A 17,794-nucleotide genomic window follows, 5' to 3' on the forward strand; every position below is an offset into this window, starting at 1 on the left:
TCCTGCTCATTATCATGGTCATTGTCATCAAAAGTAACATTTGTTGAGAGCTTAATATGTGCCAGACCCTACATGAGTGCTTTACATATTCAGTCTCATTTAGAACGCACAATAAGATGACGATGATGCTCCGATGTTTCCCAAAAATAAGACCTTGCCAGACCATCAGGTCTAATGCATCCTTTGGAGCAAAAGTTAACATAAGACCCAGTCTTAGAGTAAAATAAGACCGGGTCTTGTATAATACAATACAATATTATAATATAATATAATACCTGGTTGCATATTAATTTTTGCTCCAAAAGACGCATTAGAGCTGATGGTCCGGCTAGGTCTTATTTTTCTGGGAAACATGGTATTATTAACTTTATTTCATAAGCTTGTTAAAGAAAAATTATTTGACAGTTCTTAAAATGGCAAGGAAGACATTATTCAGGGTATAGCTTGGAACACCCCTAATGCAATAGTGGGGAGAGATTGGGCTCAACTCCAAATACAAATGGGGATTTATAGCCAAGGAGTAGAATAAGGAACTCAGTAGATGGAAAATTACTAATAGGAGATATCAAGGGTAGGGGGATTCTTGCTAAATTGGACTAACAATTCTTGCTAAAGGCAAGCCAAGGGCTTATACGTTACAGGTGGGGGGTGAAGAACTTGATTAGATAGTGAGGGTGATCAAATATCACTAGTGGGGTGTTACTTAGCAGGGTTCTATGCTAAGACCTATGCTAAGGGCGAGGCAGGCCAAAGGTGTGGGGGAAGGCCGGGGGTTAGGTCAAGATCTAGTCAAGAAGAGGACTCAGGGGAGCCTAACTAAAGTGTGGTCCAAGAGAGTCTTTGTCAGGCTGCATTGAAGACAGTGGCAAAGTTTCTCATTAATCATGGTATGTTCAAGTTGTAATGTGACCTCTAAGTCAGAGGAAATGCACATAGTTACTATATGATCAAATGAAGATTAAAAAAACTAAGGATTCGCAGTGAAATGACTTGCACAAGCGCATGTAGGGAATAGTGGAGCTGGCAATGAACTCACGTCTGCCAGACTCTCAGAGTTCCCGTTCTCAATAATATTATGACACCTGCCCTCCCCACTCTCAGACCAACCCAACACCTTTCCGCTGTCTTTATCCTTTTGAAGGGAAACAAATGTGGATTTTAGTCTCCCAGCGTTTGACACTATTTCCGTTAGCAATATGGACAATGGTCTTCTCATAGAGTCACAATGGTCTTCTCATAGAGTCACTCTATTTGAAAATTGACACATTCTAAGGTAAGTGTCCTTGTAGCCTTTCTCAAATGTTTCAAATGAAGCATGGTTTGCCAAAAGCACGATTAACCTTATTTAAACCGCAGCCAAACGATTGATGGCTTGTCTATTGAAAGGTATTAGTGGAAGATGTCACTGGCCATGTATGTAACCGCGGCCCAGTGCAAAGTTAACGTCTTATTCTTGAACCATCAGTCTGTGTTTGGAAACTAGAGAATCATGGCCAAACCTTCAGTGACAGTCCAGCCACTGCAGCCACTAGACCCATTCTTGGTTAAAGTGGCCACAAAGCTCTTTATTATTGGCCTTAAGGGGGCCTTCTCCTAAGGACTCTTGACAAAGTCTCCACCAGCTAAATGTAGTGTGAGGACTCACCAGCTCCATCCATTCTACCATCTCCCCAAATTTGGGATTCTTGGGAAAGCTATCTCCCGTAAAGAGTATGACACCCCTAATGCAATAGGGGAACACCCTATAGGAAAACAAGAAACTGCTTGTTTCTGCTAAATCAAGACTTGGGTTTTGATGCCTTTTCTCTGTGCTGTCTGGGGTCTCAACCTGCAACATTTCCCATCTGATGCTGGAGAAGAAAGGAAAGAGGGGAATCTGGGAAAATATCAAAACCTAAGTTGCCATGCTGATGACTGTTCCCGGAAAAAGTAGTACAGCAAAGAATGAACAGTAAATCCAGTGAAATCACTTCCTTGTATCTTCACTTCCTCATCTGTGGAACAAAGAAAATGGTAATAACTATGTGATAGATTTATTATGAAGACCAAATTGTGTAACAGATGTGAAAGCACTCAAAGTTTTAAGGACATAAAGAGGTAAAGAAATAATGCCAGCTTTATCGGGTCCTATGATCTATTAAAATGTCATGTAACATCATCTGGCTGTCACAATAAAAGAATTTCCGTATGGATCAGGTGTTTCTGACCTCTTCCCAGGATTCTGCAAAATAGCTATTTCACATTTGAGGCAGGAACTCTTGACAATATATAAGGCAGCACCCAAGTGGGCTGGGCAGACCCCGGAAAGTCACCTCTTTTGCCTCCATCTGACTGCCCTTGGCCACTTCAGCAGCATGAGAGCAACAGCCTTTGTCCTCATGCTGGCACTTACAACCATCTTCAGTGAGTATCTCCCTCATAGCACTGCCCTGCCCTGATACCAATAGCTCACGTCATCTTCTGCCCACTTCTGGAATATACACATCATATAGAAAATAGACAAAGCGTTCTGAAATGCTTTTTTTCCCCTCCCCCAATAAATCACTAAATCATATTATCTCAGGCACTGAGCAGACCTAAATGGACAACTAAGACCAAATTTTTATCCATACACCTTGTGTAAGTTCTTTGGGAATTGTTCATCCAGACTCTGCTTTGACTTGATATCATTATTTATGAAGACCTCATTTCTTCATAAAATAGTCCCACTTCATTATTTGACAGCTTGAAGTATTATTTTCTTTCCACTGTTGAGTTAAAATATGCTTCCTTTGAATTTTCAACCACTGGTCCAACTTCTGCCATCTCTGCCTGCTACATAAGAGTAGACACTTCCTAAGTATAAAACTCGCTGTTATTTTTTTTTTTTTCAAAATTTCCTAAGCTCTAGACTGTCTCCTCTTTTCTCTCTCTCTCCCTCTCCCTCTGCCCCACTCTCCTGCCTCAGCTAGGCCCGTTCTCTTCCCTGAGAACGTATCACTAATACCAGAGGTTTACACCTTTCTCTCCAACCTTGATTAGGCCCATTCTTTTCCCTGAGGATGTTATCACTAATGCTGGGAGCTATGCCTCTTTCTCACCTTGGTGAGGCCTGTTCTCTTCCCTGAGAATGTATCACTAATAAACTGTGCTTGCATATTTAAAAAAATTTTTTTTCTAAGCTCTGATTATGAGATGGGAAAGAATAAGACAAACTCCTCATTATTATAACAGCTTTTCCATCCTTTTGGCTACACTCTAATCCTGCTCTAAAAAAAAGAAAGAAAGAAAAAAAGATCAGTGTTGAGCTTCAACCTTTGATAGTGTGCTGATACACAGTTCTGAAGAGTCTTATATTTTAATGACAGGTTGAGACCTAAAACATAAATCAAAGATTATTTTTCTAATAAGATTAGGTTCTCCCAGAGTTTAATTTTCTCTTGTACTTGTTTTTCTTACAGACGCAGAATGTGACACACACGATCGGCAGGTCAGTGCATCCACCTTGATAATGAAAGTCCTACTTACTTTTAAAGCCAGCATCAGTAAGGACATTTTTGGCACTATATACTCGTGTAGTTAAATTTCTACGTGTTTGAAGATTTATTTTTTTAAGTATCAGAACTGCTTTTATTTCAAAAACTAGACATACCTTCCTAAACTGGAGACGATGAAGCCAAGTGGTCACACACCAGACTGATAAAGTCCTGGGCTTCAATTCCAGCTCTTTGGTCGTGTGGCCGTGGGCCGCAGTACGTGCTCACAATAAGATTATTGTGAGACTTAAAGCCAGAGTGTTTGAAAAGGACTTAGCACAGCACCTACTACATAGTAAAACTCAGTAAGAACAAGCCATGATTCTTACAACTTTTAAATAAGTCACACACGTCTTTGTTCTCTGTATTAAAGAAGGAAGATTTTAACTTAAGCTTTCCTTTATGGCTTATATTAAGTAATGTCTATTGTTGAGAAAATCTAAGTGGCGTTGTAAATATTTTAAACCAGCAGTCAGGCAATTTGGGTTCTAGTCCAAGCTTTTTAGCTCTGTGGCCCTGTGGCCTAGGCCCCTCCTTTTATTTCTTTGAGTCTTTTACCTATTAAAGAAAATCATAAGGTTAAGAATATAAATTTCAGCCCCTGACAGGGCTGAATTCAAGCCATCCTTCATGATTTGGTAGTTGTGTGAGAATGAAAAGGGTTATCGAATATTAAGCCTTGGTAGTTCCCTGGTCATATTGTGAGTATTCCATCAATTCTGGTGCTGAGGGTTGAGCAGGTAAGGAGAGGAAGTGAATCCATGCTGGCGTATACTCCCATGGAGCTCTACACTTTCTATTCTGCTCCATTAGCCTGAGTTCCTACTGCTGTGACGCCATACTTACTGACCTTTGTATTGTTAGCACTTAGCTCAGCCCTAAAACTTAGGAGGTACATGGAGTATAGTAATTGAAGGAATGAATAAATTAATTACATATCTGAAAGAAAGGAGGAATTCAACTTTAAGTTTGCGCATATTTCAGGTTATCCAAGTGAAGATATTCAACAATTAGTAAAATATCATGGCTGGAACTCTGGGACAGAAAGAGCTGGAAATGCAGCATCTTCTGTATAGAGCTGGAGTTTGTGTAGACCTCGAAGTAAAGCCAAAGGATGGAAATAATAACTAGTGTTTATTTATTATTTTCCATGCTCTGCAGTGCTAAGTATTTTACACATATCTTCTCAGTCACATATTTTTTTTACTTTAATTCTACAATGCAGGTGTATCACCTTCATTTTGCAGATAAAGAAGCTAAGACTTAGAGAGGTAAAGTAATTCTCCCAGGGTCATAGCACCAGAACTTGAATTCCAATGTGTTTGACTTTACTCTCCACACTCTTCAGTTTGTTCATAGATGAAAGGCCCAGAAAATTCTTTCTTGGTAATCACCTACCTGTTCTCACAAGTGGCTCATCATCTTGGCTTTGCTCCAGGAATTTTGAACAGTGGTTCTCAACAACAATGTTAAAATATATTTGTCTGTCTATGTGCTGGTGAAGTGTAGAGCAAGTAATCCGTTACCAATACTTCATGGTAAAAGTTGCCAGTGATGTACTAGTTATTAAAACTATAGTACTTACTTCCATAATACATCTCACACTTGCATTTAGGTAGAACTTTTTAAGTGAAAGAAATGGCAGGACATGTAGAAAACTGATCCCACTCCCTGTGATCCCATGAGAATGGTTGTACTTGTGAATGTGCCATGAGTGTTGAGAACTGATGCATCAACCAGTACCATGGAAAAGAGTGTATATTTAAATAAATTATGCTTTGGTTACCAGCTACCGTAAAGAAATTTATCAGTCATGATTTTATATCTCTTATAAAAATCTTTACAGTGGATAGATATATTTCAGACGTTAGATGAGGACAGACAATTGGAATAAGAAACAAATGTGTTGAGAGCCTTCTGCACTTGCTTGAAAAATTCTAAATCCTGGGAATAAATATTTGGTTGAAGGAATTGGAGGTTTTTAATATGTGTTTCCAGGTTGTTTGCCGTAAGTATAAAACGATACTACCAACAATAGAGAGACCTTGTTTTAGAATGCATGCACCAATTTGTGGATCTGATGGCAAGACTTATCGCAATGATTGCTTCTTCTGTTCTGAAATTGCGTAAGTATTTTTTTTCTATATTTAAGGTATAATAATTATGTGTTGAGACAAATATACCTTAATTCAAAGAAGTGGTTTAGGACACAAGGAATATGTGAATCATCCTGTATCAGTTGACTCTGATAAACAGAATTCCCACAATTTATGGGACTTGGGAGTCGTGTATATCCCTACATATTCTGGCAGAAATAGTCAATCAGAGAAGACTAGCATCTGTAAGTTGGAAGGAAACCTAAGGGTCAACTAGTTCAACTTCCACCTACTAATTTATTGCTTAAACTCCTTCTACAAAGGAGTCACCAAGTCTTCTCACAGTGTATGCTGGATTATTTCCAGGGACAAGGAGCAACCTTCCTTGTAGGCATACGAGTCCACATCTATTAAAATGGTTATTGTTGAGCTTCAACAACTAAGTTTGAATACAGTAGAGCCTCCTAATGATTGGTGCAAAAGGGGGACAATAGCTGAAGAAACCTAAAGAACTTGCTCTGTTTCAGAGTATGATATCTCAACAAAATATATGTTGGAGTGCTAATAAAAATTAAATTTAGAAAATCAAATAGCCAAAAGTAGTTTAAAGGTTACAAAGTAATCATCTGTAAGATATATTTGAATCAGCTCAAAAAATTAAATGATGACTGATATACCAGTATTATAGAAACACAGAGTTCTTTTTAAGTATTTTCAAAACATACATGGATGAAAACAAACACCTAATAGATATGACATTTTTTTTTTTGGTTCTTTTTTTTTTTTTAAATAATGGGCTATTTTTTTTGTAACTTTTATTTTTTTAAGTGTGTTTTTTCAGGACCCATCAGTTCCAAGTCAAATAGTTATTTCTATCTAGTTGTGGAGGGTGCAGCTCACAGTGGCCCATATGGGGATCGAACCGGCAACCGGGTTGTTAAGAGCACTGTGCTCTAACCAACTGAACTAAAAGGCCACCCCTGCTTCTTTTTTAGTAAGAAAAAATTACCATCTTTTATGAAAAGTGTCTAAATGTGGGCGTCCCCTTTAAATTAAAAAGAAAAACAAAACCCATTAAAATATGTTTGCAGGGATATAAGCTGTATTTAGAGCATTCTCTTTATGTAATCAGCACCAGTTGCTGTCATATTTCTAAAATGCAGTCACGCCTGTTGAAAACATCAGTAAGTGGAGAGACTTGGGTACATTTTCAGGGGTTCACTGGTGAACTTTGGATGCTAAAGGAATGCCAATGGCTTCAGCATATCTCATTTGTTACTATTTTCTCTCCACAGGAAAACTAACGACAAACTTAAGTTTGTACATTTTGGAAAGTGTTAAATCTATCTTGTGATTCCAACTCACAAGAGACATTTCTTCTCCCATACAATGTCGCCACTATTCCATCTTGATTTCTTTGTAGAATAAAGTAGACCTAAGTGAGATAAACATGTCTGACTCTTTTTGTTTAGGAATTGAGTCTTCTAGATTAGTTTCACTTTTGGGGTGACATCTAGTAAATAGACCATCATGGGGCCACATTCTGGGGGTAGGGGGTGGGCTAATTAAGACCAGCAGCAGGAAACAGAAAATCAAAGAACCTGAAGATGATGCCTTCTTCTCTCTCAAGTTAGGAAAACATCCCTGAAAAGTTCTGCAAAGTAGTCTTTTTGAGAACTACTTAGTTCTGAAAAGTGAACAGATAAAGAAGGGGTTCAATTAATGCTTCATACATTAACTAAGTTAAGTTAAAATGAATTGAATTTTATTTCTATCAACAAGCAAGCAAGGAAACTATGGTGTCTTACCCCAGATGACCTGGAGGTCAGGTATCAATTCCTGATGTAGCTCTGGCATTAGAATGTATAGCTCTCTAATGTACAGCAAGCAATGTTTGCTTTCTGCACCAACCCAAACTCTGAATTGCTTCCTCTAGTTCCCATAAAAAGAAGCCACAGACACACAAATAATAGAGAGCAGTGAATGCTTTTCTAGGGATTGTGGGGGAGTGATGGAGATGGTGGTTGCCTTGCATACCCAATGCCTAAAACTCATCATTCCATTCCTATCTTCTATAGTCAACTCTTGCAACACTGCCATGCAAATCCTTGTCATTTGCAACATGAGAAGAGAATTGCCATGCAATTTTAAAGATGTACAAACAAAATGAAACTAAAGCAATTAAATTTGTTGCCAAAACCGGTTACTTGAAGTGAAGCCTACTCAAAATCTAAGAAATCTCACCCTGTTTCCTTTTTAATTAGTTCTTCCTCATAGTTAAGCACAGCAGGTGCTACTATAATCCCATAAACCGGTCTTTCTGGAATAGGTAACTCCTGCCTCTCAGAGAACCAAGTTAAGGTGAAACAATGACTTTGGAATTTTAATTAGCAATAAGAGTACAGATCACCAAATGGAAGCCAGATCCACAAACACATGTCTTATCAAAACACAGACACATGGATGTGTCTTGAAAACTTAAGAATTTCTTAGGAGAAAAAAAAAGCACTGAGTCAATACAAAATTAAGCTTTTCAAGAATGCCTGCTTAAACATTGGAAAAGAACTATTAGAGTTCTGAAAGATGCTTCTGGAGAGTTTACGAAACTATCCAATCATTCCCAGTTGCTTCTTTCCTAAGAGGCGAGGCACTGAATGCTCAAAAATAGGTTCAGAGGTTACAATCTCTAAGGCTGGGCCCAACCAAGCCCTGAGTGACTCAGCAAAGAAGAGGCCTGGGTTTGGGTTTTCATTCTCCCTGAGCCCAGGTCCTGAATCTCACTCCACATGGTCAAGACCTCAGTTCTGACCACTGCTGCTTCCCCCGCCTGAGTCCCCTACCTCACTAACCCACAGAGGAGCCAGACCCTATGGTTCTTTGCACTTCTGGACTGTGCTCATTGCTTCTTTCCTCCACTTTACCTCTCCTAGAAATGGAGTCCAGTGGCAGACTCCTCAAAATACTGGCAGAATTCTGGGGCGGCTCTCACCTCCCTGGTCGCTCTATCTCTGTTTTGGCTGCCTGCCTGGGTTCCAGTTATTACTTCTTTATGAGGCCCACAGATTGCCTGAACTACCATGTTTGCTGCCATACCCTGTAGATAATAATGTGTCCACCCTTTCCGACTGAAATTATTTGGTTATAATATAAATGCTTAAGACGTATAACCATTGGTTAAGATGGTGGTCATTTTGCAATATGTATACAACTATCCACCCATGATGTTGTACATATGAAATTAATATGTCAATTATCCTTAATTTTTTAAAAAATGCATAAAAATTTTAAAAACTTAAGGAAATTAAAAAAAAAAAAAAAAGATGAGGCTTTGGAGATAACCCTGGGCTCAAATCTAGAATAACCTTGAGTTAGTGGTTTAACATCTGAGTTTCAGTTCCTGAACTTCAAAGTGGGGGCACTTTGTTCCTTATGTTCCTTATGGACTGGCATGAACCAATGGGCATACAGTACATAGTATTGTGCCTGGTATGTAATTAGCAAATGATGAATGACTTCAAAAACAAAAACAACCAAAATCTGTGGTTGTCCTAAGTTTGTCCCTTAAACACAATGGATGGTTCTGTTAGGTTCTGGCCCCTCGTTGCCTTCTTCCCAACCCCACCCTATCACCCCTGCCTGACCCTCTTCTGAGAAACATCACTATGAACCTTCTGTTAGAACAGGTGGTCACTATTACAGCCACAGAAGTCAGCAAAGTGGTTTCATCGCAATGGAAATACACAGCCTCCCATCAGAGAGTTTGGAAAGACTTTTTATAACTTACCCTCATTTTTGGTAAAAGAAAAAAAAACAGAAAAAAAAATTTTTTTTTCGGGTTTTAAGATCTCTGAGAGCAGGGAATTGAGTCCTGTTCATCATTGTGTTTAAAATGGATATTTGACCATGCTTGACATGTATGTACATATATATGTGAGTTTTAAAAACTACATCAAAAGAAACTTAGAGTCAATGTACTCGAAGACTTGTATTTGACGTCCTAATGGTATTGAGAGTCTCGCACTAAATTCTGCAGTTCCTGAAAATCACAAGAGGGACCTGAATTATTATTAAAGGGCAGAGAACAGTAGAACCAAGTTAGTTCCTCCACAGATTGAGGAATGTTTCTAGTGATTGAGTAGCGTCCTTGTTGGAGGAGAAGACAGGGCTGAATTAGGTGGGAGCTGGCAGCCTGAGTTAGGCAGTTAAGGAAGCAGCATATAAAAGGTTTCAGATACAGCTTGTGTTGTTTCTTTTTTCTCTCTCTCTCCTGTGTGAAATATGAAAAAAAATTTTTTTTTACTTTAATTTATTTTTACTGTTGGTATTTTTCTAGGGAAAAAAGTTCTTTGGGTTTTTTATTGTTAAAGTATAATTGATATACAATATTATATTTGTTTTAGGTGTACAGCATAGTGATTGATCTTTATATACCTTATGGAGTGATCTTCACGATAAGTCTAGTAACCATCCATCACCATACATGGTTATTACAGTATTGTCGGCCATGTTTCCTGTGCTGTATTTTACATCCCCATGAGTTATTTATTTTGTAACTGGGAGTTTGTATCTCTTATTCCCCTTCACCTATTTTGCTACTTGTGCTATTTCTTAAACTGCATGATAGACATATGAGCATTTGTGTTGTTGTTTACTTAATATTATTAGTAGTATCATTTAAATTGTGTATGTGTATTACATATACCCTTTTGTATGTATGATATATGATAAAAGAGAGGAAAGAGAAGGAGGAGGGCAAAGAGAAAAGCAGTAGGTACACTCAAGTATAAACTGGCCTTGAATTTGAGATTTGCTAAGGGAAAGGCATCAATGTTGGACTTTAAGGCATTCTCTTCCTTCTCCGATATCTACAGGCATCTGACACTTTCCTCAAGGACAGAGACTTACTTTTCTCCTAAAATCGTCCTAAATTGACCAGGAATTAATCCATACAGCGTCCTACTTTATAGAGAAAATGATGCAAGCTGGAGAAAGGCATTAGGTTTCTCAACTGGCCTGACTATTTCCACTTTCTCCGTGAAAGTTCCCATGAAGAGCAAGGCCAAGAATCAAGAGCATCTAGAATATTCATGGTATGGTGCATAATAAGCATCAATAAAAACTATCATTACTGTTTAGAAATACAAAACACTGATGTTTACAATCCTCACACTCAATGAAGGATGGCTTTTATGGGATTCCTAACAGATAGTCATGCAGTTTCTTCTTGGAACTCTGAGTAAGACGGAGATCCCTCCTTCCTGAGGCAGTCATTAATGGGATATATGCATAAAATTTGGGGGCTCAAGGGGAGAAGTAAAATGGAAGCCCATGTACTGTATGTCTACAATATATTCAGCCCACCTATTTAAAATTCAGAGCTAACACATAAAATCCTCTCCTCCTACCTTGGCAAATATAGCTTCATTGAACCATGGAAGTTCAGTTTGAAATTTTAAATTCTCAAATTCTCAATATAGTGACATGCGAGAAGTCAGCCCCCAAGCCCCAGTCTCTCTCTCGGCCTTCAGTCTGTCTTCTCTCTCCATCCCCTAGTTCTCTCATGCCTCTTGAAAAGTCTTGTGCACATGCACACCAAAGCCTGCATGTCCTATCCTCACCCAAATCCCAGCAAACAGTCACCCTGAGGTCACATTTTGGGGAGAAGGGTGTGCATACCAGCAATACAATCTGCCTTGGGGGAAATAGACCTGGGGAAGTTTACACAGGCCTTGTAAGCAGGATCAAGTTTGCTTGTAAATGAAGTTCAGGAGTTTAGGATTTCAGGGTATAGTCTAGAAGGAGATTACAAGTGTGTATAGGGCAGATGTCCTACAAGCTCCTAGCCCTCTGGGGAGAGGCATAGGTAAAGAAGAGCCAGAGGGAAGCCCTCTGAAACTTGAGACTCCATCACAAAGAAGCCCTTTTTGCATAGGTTTAAAGATGATACCGTGATACTTACCTTTATTATAAGGATTTACAAATAACATGGAAGAAAAATACTCAGAACATATATGTGTGACAATGGTTAACAATGTTAAATGATATAAAGGTTATAGCTGCTGTTGCTGTTATTATTATTATTATTATTATTATTATTATTATTATTGGAATATGCTTTGAAAATCGTTAGGTGCCACAGAAACGTGGGTAGTATTTTGGTACTGCTGACTGCTCTGGTACTGCTGACATTGAAAGGCTTTGTTATTAATTATTATATTGAGGAGAATCTACATCTATCATGACTATGAGTCTGCAGAACCTTTTAAAAACCTAAACCAGCAGCATAGGGGGTATTTCTGAGGGGTTTGAGAGGTCTTGTATCTCTATTTCTACTTTCTGGTTCTAAATTTTCTTTTCCTAAATGAAGGCTTTTCATAGCTCAGCAAATATGCTAGCATGTTTTTACCATCTCAAATCACTAAGAAACATTTTTTTTTTTTTAAGATTTTATTGGGGAAGGAGAACAGGACTTTATTGGGAAACAGTGTGTACTTTCAGGACTTTTTTCCAGGTCAAATTGTTGCCCTTTGAATCTTAGTTGTGGAGGGCGCAGCTCAGCTCCAGGTCCAGTTGCCGTTTTCTAGTTGCAGGGGGCGCAGCCCACCATCCCTTGCGGGAGTCGAACTGGCAACCTTGTGGTGAGAGGACATGCTCCAACCAACTGGGCCATCCGGGAGATCAGCGGCTGCTCAGCTCAAGGTGCAGTGTTCAATCTTAGTTGCAGGGGGCGCAGCCCACCATCCCTTGCAGGACTCGAGGGATTGAACTGGCAACCTTGTAGTTGAGAGCCCACTGGACCATGTGGGACTCGAACCAGCAGCCTTCAGAGTTAGGAACACGGAGCTCCAACCACCTGAGCCACCGGGCCGTCCCCACTAAGAAATAATTTAATAATCAAGATGAATTTCTAGCTTGAGTATAATGTAAGGACAGGAAGCTTGGCTGACACTACTAGGTCACCTGTCTTCACTTCGCCACCTTTGGTCACCTCAACCCCCTGAGGCCAGCACTTGCCTCTTGTCCCTTTGTCCTTGCCTTTGAGTTTATCTTCAGTGTATATGTCCCCTTCACCAGTGTCCTTACTCCTGTCTCAGGCAGCAGCAGCCCCATGACCATCTTCTGCCCAGAGAATTCTGAGATACTATCGCCTCACAGACGGGTGCATATATTTTCACCTGGAAGACATTGTAAAATGCGTTTTTATCACTATCAAGAAATCATAGAATCACAGAATCTCAGAGCTTGAAAAAGAGTAAAGATCTTAGCCTTCAACTTTCTATTCAGTTTTATTCTATATCTCTGAGAGGTCTTCATTCAACGCTTGCTTCTGTCTGGATATCCCTCAGGATGGGGAATTCAGGCTTCCATAAAGCAGCTTGTTTCATTGTTAAGCATCTTAAGTGTTCAGAAAATTGTTTGTTCACCATCTTTTAGCCAATATTTATCTATGCATTATGTGCCAGACACCGGGCTAGAGGCCTAAGATGCAATGATGAGTAAGACCATCCTTGTCATCAATGAATTCTTTATTTTGAGACAAAATGTTGAATAACACAATCTTAAGTTTGTGAGCTCTGGAGTTAGATTCCCAGGTTTCAATGCAGTCGATAATACAGTGCTTACACAATTTCAGCTATAAGATGGATAAAGTTTAAGGATATAATGTAAAATGTGACTATGGTTGATAACACTGTGTTGTATTATTGAAATTAGCTAAGAGAGTAGAACTAATGTTCTGACCAAAAAAAGAAGCATAAACATTTGAGGTGATATATGTGTTAATTAACTAGATGGGAGAATTTTTTTCACAATCTTATATGTATATCAAATCATCACAATGTATACTTTTAATATCTTAAAATTGTATTTGTCAATTATAACATAATTGACAAAAACAATTAATTGAAGTGCAAATGATTGTATTTCTATAATACTATTTGTATTTGTCTAATACAAATACATAATATAAGACAATACAATTGTGGTTAAACTGACTTAGCAGAGATCTTGCTAAAGCTAGATTTTACAAGGAATTGCACAGGTGGGCCTAGTAAAAATTCAGGAGCCTGATTCCTGACTAAAGTTTAGTTAAGTGAAGAATCTTGGTCACTAAATTGAAACAATTATCTGTTTTAAAATGTCCATCTTTATTATTCCAACCCTAGTACTGAGAAGAACCTCATGTTCCCAGGAAATTGCAGAACTGATGGTATTTTTAAAAGACTTCCTTCCTTAAGACTTAGGTCTGATTTTCTTGTGAACTAAACCCCATTGCACTTGGTCATCACACAACTTCAGTATAGAATTACTGATTTTTCATGAGCCTCAGGCCCCAGCCATTATGCAAGCCAAGTATAATAGAAGTCACAAATAATGGACTTGATTTCCATGTATGTTTCTTGGTTATTTTTAAAATAGGTTTTATGTTGAATATAAAACAGTCAATTCTATGACCAGGGAAGTAGGAATAGATATATTAATAATAATGCGTAAAGAGATTGTCCTAACAGAACAAAACAATTACCTTTATGGAATAAGGAAACAAAGGACCCAGAAAATCAGCCCATTAGTATAAAATTGTGGTCTCCTAATCCATCTGTTCTCAAAGAGGTGAATCAGCAATTTAAATATGTGTGTGTGTGTGTGTGTGTTATGTCTGCGTTACATTCTGGACCTACTGAATCAGCATCTTTGGATTGAGCCGGTGTTAAAGGCAGACATGTAAATTTTGAAAAAGTTCCCAAGAATTACTCATTATAAATTCATCATTTTTACATTTGTTTCTTCTTGCCAGTTGGAAAAACAAAATGTTTTCTATGGGACTGAATAAGAATTTAACAGTCAAACACAACAATTTTAAATCATGCTGTCATGCAATAGCTCTACAGCCTGTTAAACATTAAATATTTTTCCTGGAAGTTTTCTTGGACTTTGGTGACTTGAAGACTTAGCTATTGGTGTCACATGTAAACAGATCTTTTGCAAAGTGACTTCATAATAGTGTCTGAGGTTCTCACAATGGGGCCATAGCCCCTGTTCATCAAGAGAACTGAACCTTGGAGGATTTGGTAGGAAACCCTTCACTGAAGAAAGTCCAGTGGATGACTCACATTGTTCCTCATGGAAAAGATGAAAGTTTTCTTTGTGGCTGTCTTGGTTACTGGCTATTTCTCATGTAAGGATTTGTCAGAGAACACTGGGGAGGAAGTAAACATTTGATCTTCCAAGGGAAGTAACAAGCCAATGATAACTATTTTCTAGATGTAGGAATTTTTGAAACTTTGAAGTTTCTCTCAGAGATAAAGAATTCACTAACTATCGCAACTACAATGAATATCAGTAGTTAAATCCACTTTTTTTAATATTCCAAGAACTCTGCCATAGAGAGGTTCAGACCGGAGATATTTTAGGGGGTGATGTATGAGAGGTGAAGTCAATATTTGACAGATAATTTGGTGTTTTGAGTTGATAATCAATTTCATCTCTCCTCCCTCTTCTTCTTAATACTTTCCCACCATACCTCCCCCCACACTGGTTATTTCATGTGTGTGTACACACACACAAATGCCTTCTGCACAAAGCGGTGTCTGTTTCTGACATGGCTTACTAACACAGCACAACCCAGTATTATCAAATCTTGAGAGAGGGCTCAGCACTTCCTAATTAACTCCAGCAAAATGACACCAACAAAGGACGCCCATTATGTGAATCTAAACCTGCTGGCATCATGGCTCAGGTGGAGGGAGAGGTAAGGAGGAGGCTTCGCTGCAGCAGCCGAAAGAAGACAAGGCTGTGAAACAGAACGTGAAATATGAAGGCATAGGAACTGTTAATAGTTTGGGTAAGCAGTTGTTGACACAAATATCCCAAACAAAGGAAAAGGCTTCCTCAGAAGCAAATAGAGTTTAGAAAAAGAGTATATTCAACACAGGCAATCATCAGAAATGAAGGCAGTTATCTAAGATTTCATCAGGTAGCCAGGATGACTGTCAAGAACTAGACATTTCTCTAAAATGGATCTACACAATGAGCAGCCCAAGAGTAGATGATATGCAGTCCCAAAGGGAAAAGCTTGGGTTTAAATCTCTTCTACCTCCTAGGAACTGGCTAAGGTTGAATTCTCAGATGGGACACTAAGTGTCCCAGGCATGAGATGAGGAAGAAAACAGTGTTTGGGAACAAGGCATGGCCAGATAAACCTTGTGATGTTATTGGTTATTAATTTATGTGATTAATTAATGGGCTAATTAGCTCTTCATATCTCAACACGACATTGTTTTCATTTGACCATTTTTTCTAAACGTTTGTTTCAGATGTTTTTGGTAAAATTCCACATAAGGTAAGTTGGCTATTCTTGCATCAGAATGATTTTTCCAATCTTAGGCTTATAGTATTTCTCTTAGGTGGAGCTATATTAAACCATATGAAACTGCTAATAGTTGACCATTTTTGATCTCCATAATGGCAATTCATATTGTTCAATCTATACATTTCTATCAAAATAGATCCTGGGAAAACCAGGATTCATCCTGTCTCTTACTGCTCTTTCATCTACTGATATACCACCGGCAATTAAAGTGCCTCATTTAAAAAAAATTTTTTTTTCCTCCCTCTAAATTTGTTGCTTTTGTCCATTTTCAAACCTTTCTCACTTCTTGCCTGTGTCATTGCAATAGCCATCTACTGGTCTCCTTGCATTTAGTCTGATCCATGGGTTGGGACACTACAATCACCTGTTTTGTGAAAATAACAGTTTATTGGGACACAGACATACTTGTTGTTTGTATGTTGTCTCTGGCTGCTTTCAGGCTATAATAATAGAGTCAAGTAATTGCAACAGAGACCGTGTGGCTTAAAAATCATAAAATATTTATTACTTTGATCTAAATAGGAAAAGTTTGTCAATCTCTGCACTAATCTTCTCCACAACCACAAGAATGGGCCTTCTAAAATGCAAATCGAATTGAGACATCCCTCTCAAGACAGAAACTTCTGTTACTCTCGGAATCTAGTTTTTTTGCATGCTTTACAATAATACCCTCCTTAACCCAGCCTCTTTCTCACTAAAAGGAGACCTCCTCTTCTCTCACCTTAGGTTCTAGTTAACCTATTTTGGAGTTCATGCTATTCCAGTTTTGTGTTTGTGTACATAATTTCCTCTAATTAAATTATCCTTCTTTCCATACTCATATCCAATTCTGGAAGTCATTTTCATCTTCTAAGAACCCATCAAAGAATCAACTCTTTGGTAAAGACTTCCTGAACAAACCATGTAGACTTAATCATTAAAAGAGGAGATAAAAGACAAAACTAGTGTTCCCCAAAGAGTGATTTGATTACCTTCTAATAGCATTAGTAACAATTTTAGTTAATATGCTAATGAATATATTTTTTTAATTTAAACATTCAATGTACTGTTTGATCACACCTCATACATACAAACCATTACTAGTATATATTTATATCCTTGATATGGAGGCCATTGGAGAAAATACAATTTCCAAACCTTAAAATGTTAGCATATTAAATAGGCTTAATTAGTTTAATAACCCCCTTTTATTAAGAGGGAGAGATTTTCTTTGAAATGCTTCAGGGTACCTTATGAAGAATCCCAAATTTATTCTCAGGTTAAGATGAAGATTCTATTTAAATTTTGAAAATTTGGAAACTTTGTCAAATACATAAAAATTTTAAAACAGTGGGTTAAATAGGATTATAGATCACTGTGAAATAATCCTTAATTATCCATTTAATCATTGCAGGCTATTACAGAAAGTTAAATGGCGGGAAGTGAATTTCAGCTCTTTTAATATTAAGATTTTATATACCTAAGCAATCAAAGACCTGATGATAGAAAACATAGGAAATAATTTTAGTAAAACATGAGATGTTTGCTTTTCCTTTATAGTTTCTTATTAAGAACATACCAATGATATAGGAAAACTCTCCTTTTAACAGAGAAAACCAAACTCTAATTTTGTATCAGTGTACTCTTGATATTTTTTTTCTTTTTCTTTTCTTTTTTTTTTATATCTTTATAGAGGATATCTGGAACCAAATCAATCTTTTTTTTTTTTAACATTTTTTAAATTAGTTTCAGGTGTACCAAACAATGTAATAGTTAAACATTTACCATCTATAGGCCTCACACAGTGATAAACGCCCTCCCCCCATCTACTACCC

General features: G+C 37.9%; 1 protein-coding gene across 1 annotated transcript; it reads left to right on the plus strand.

Annotated features, from left to right (window-relative positions):
* Positions 1 to 2,354: 2,354 nt before the first annotated feature.
* Positions 2,355 to 6,952, plus strand: SPINK9 (serine peptidase inhibitor Kazal type 9; the record flags this gene model as incomplete). The annotated part of the gene is made up of 4 exons (XM_081035426.1): positions 2,355 to 2,403; positions 3,441 to 3,469; positions 5,514 to 5,641; positions 6,907 to 6,952. The coding sequence occupies 4 exons, from the start codon at positions 2,355 to 2,357 to the stop codon at positions 6,950 to 6,952; spliced, it is 252 nt and encodes an 83-aa protein (XP_080891552.1).
* Between the last annotated feature and the right edge of the window lie 10,842 nt (positions 6,953 to 17,794).

Source organism: Rhinolophus hipposideros, assembly GCF_964194185.1.
Source record: "Rhinolophus hipposideros genome assembly, chromosome: 23".
Lineage (NCBI taxonomy): Eukaryota > Metazoa > Chordata > Mammalia > Chiroptera > Rhinolophidae > Rhinolophus > Rhinolophus hipposideros.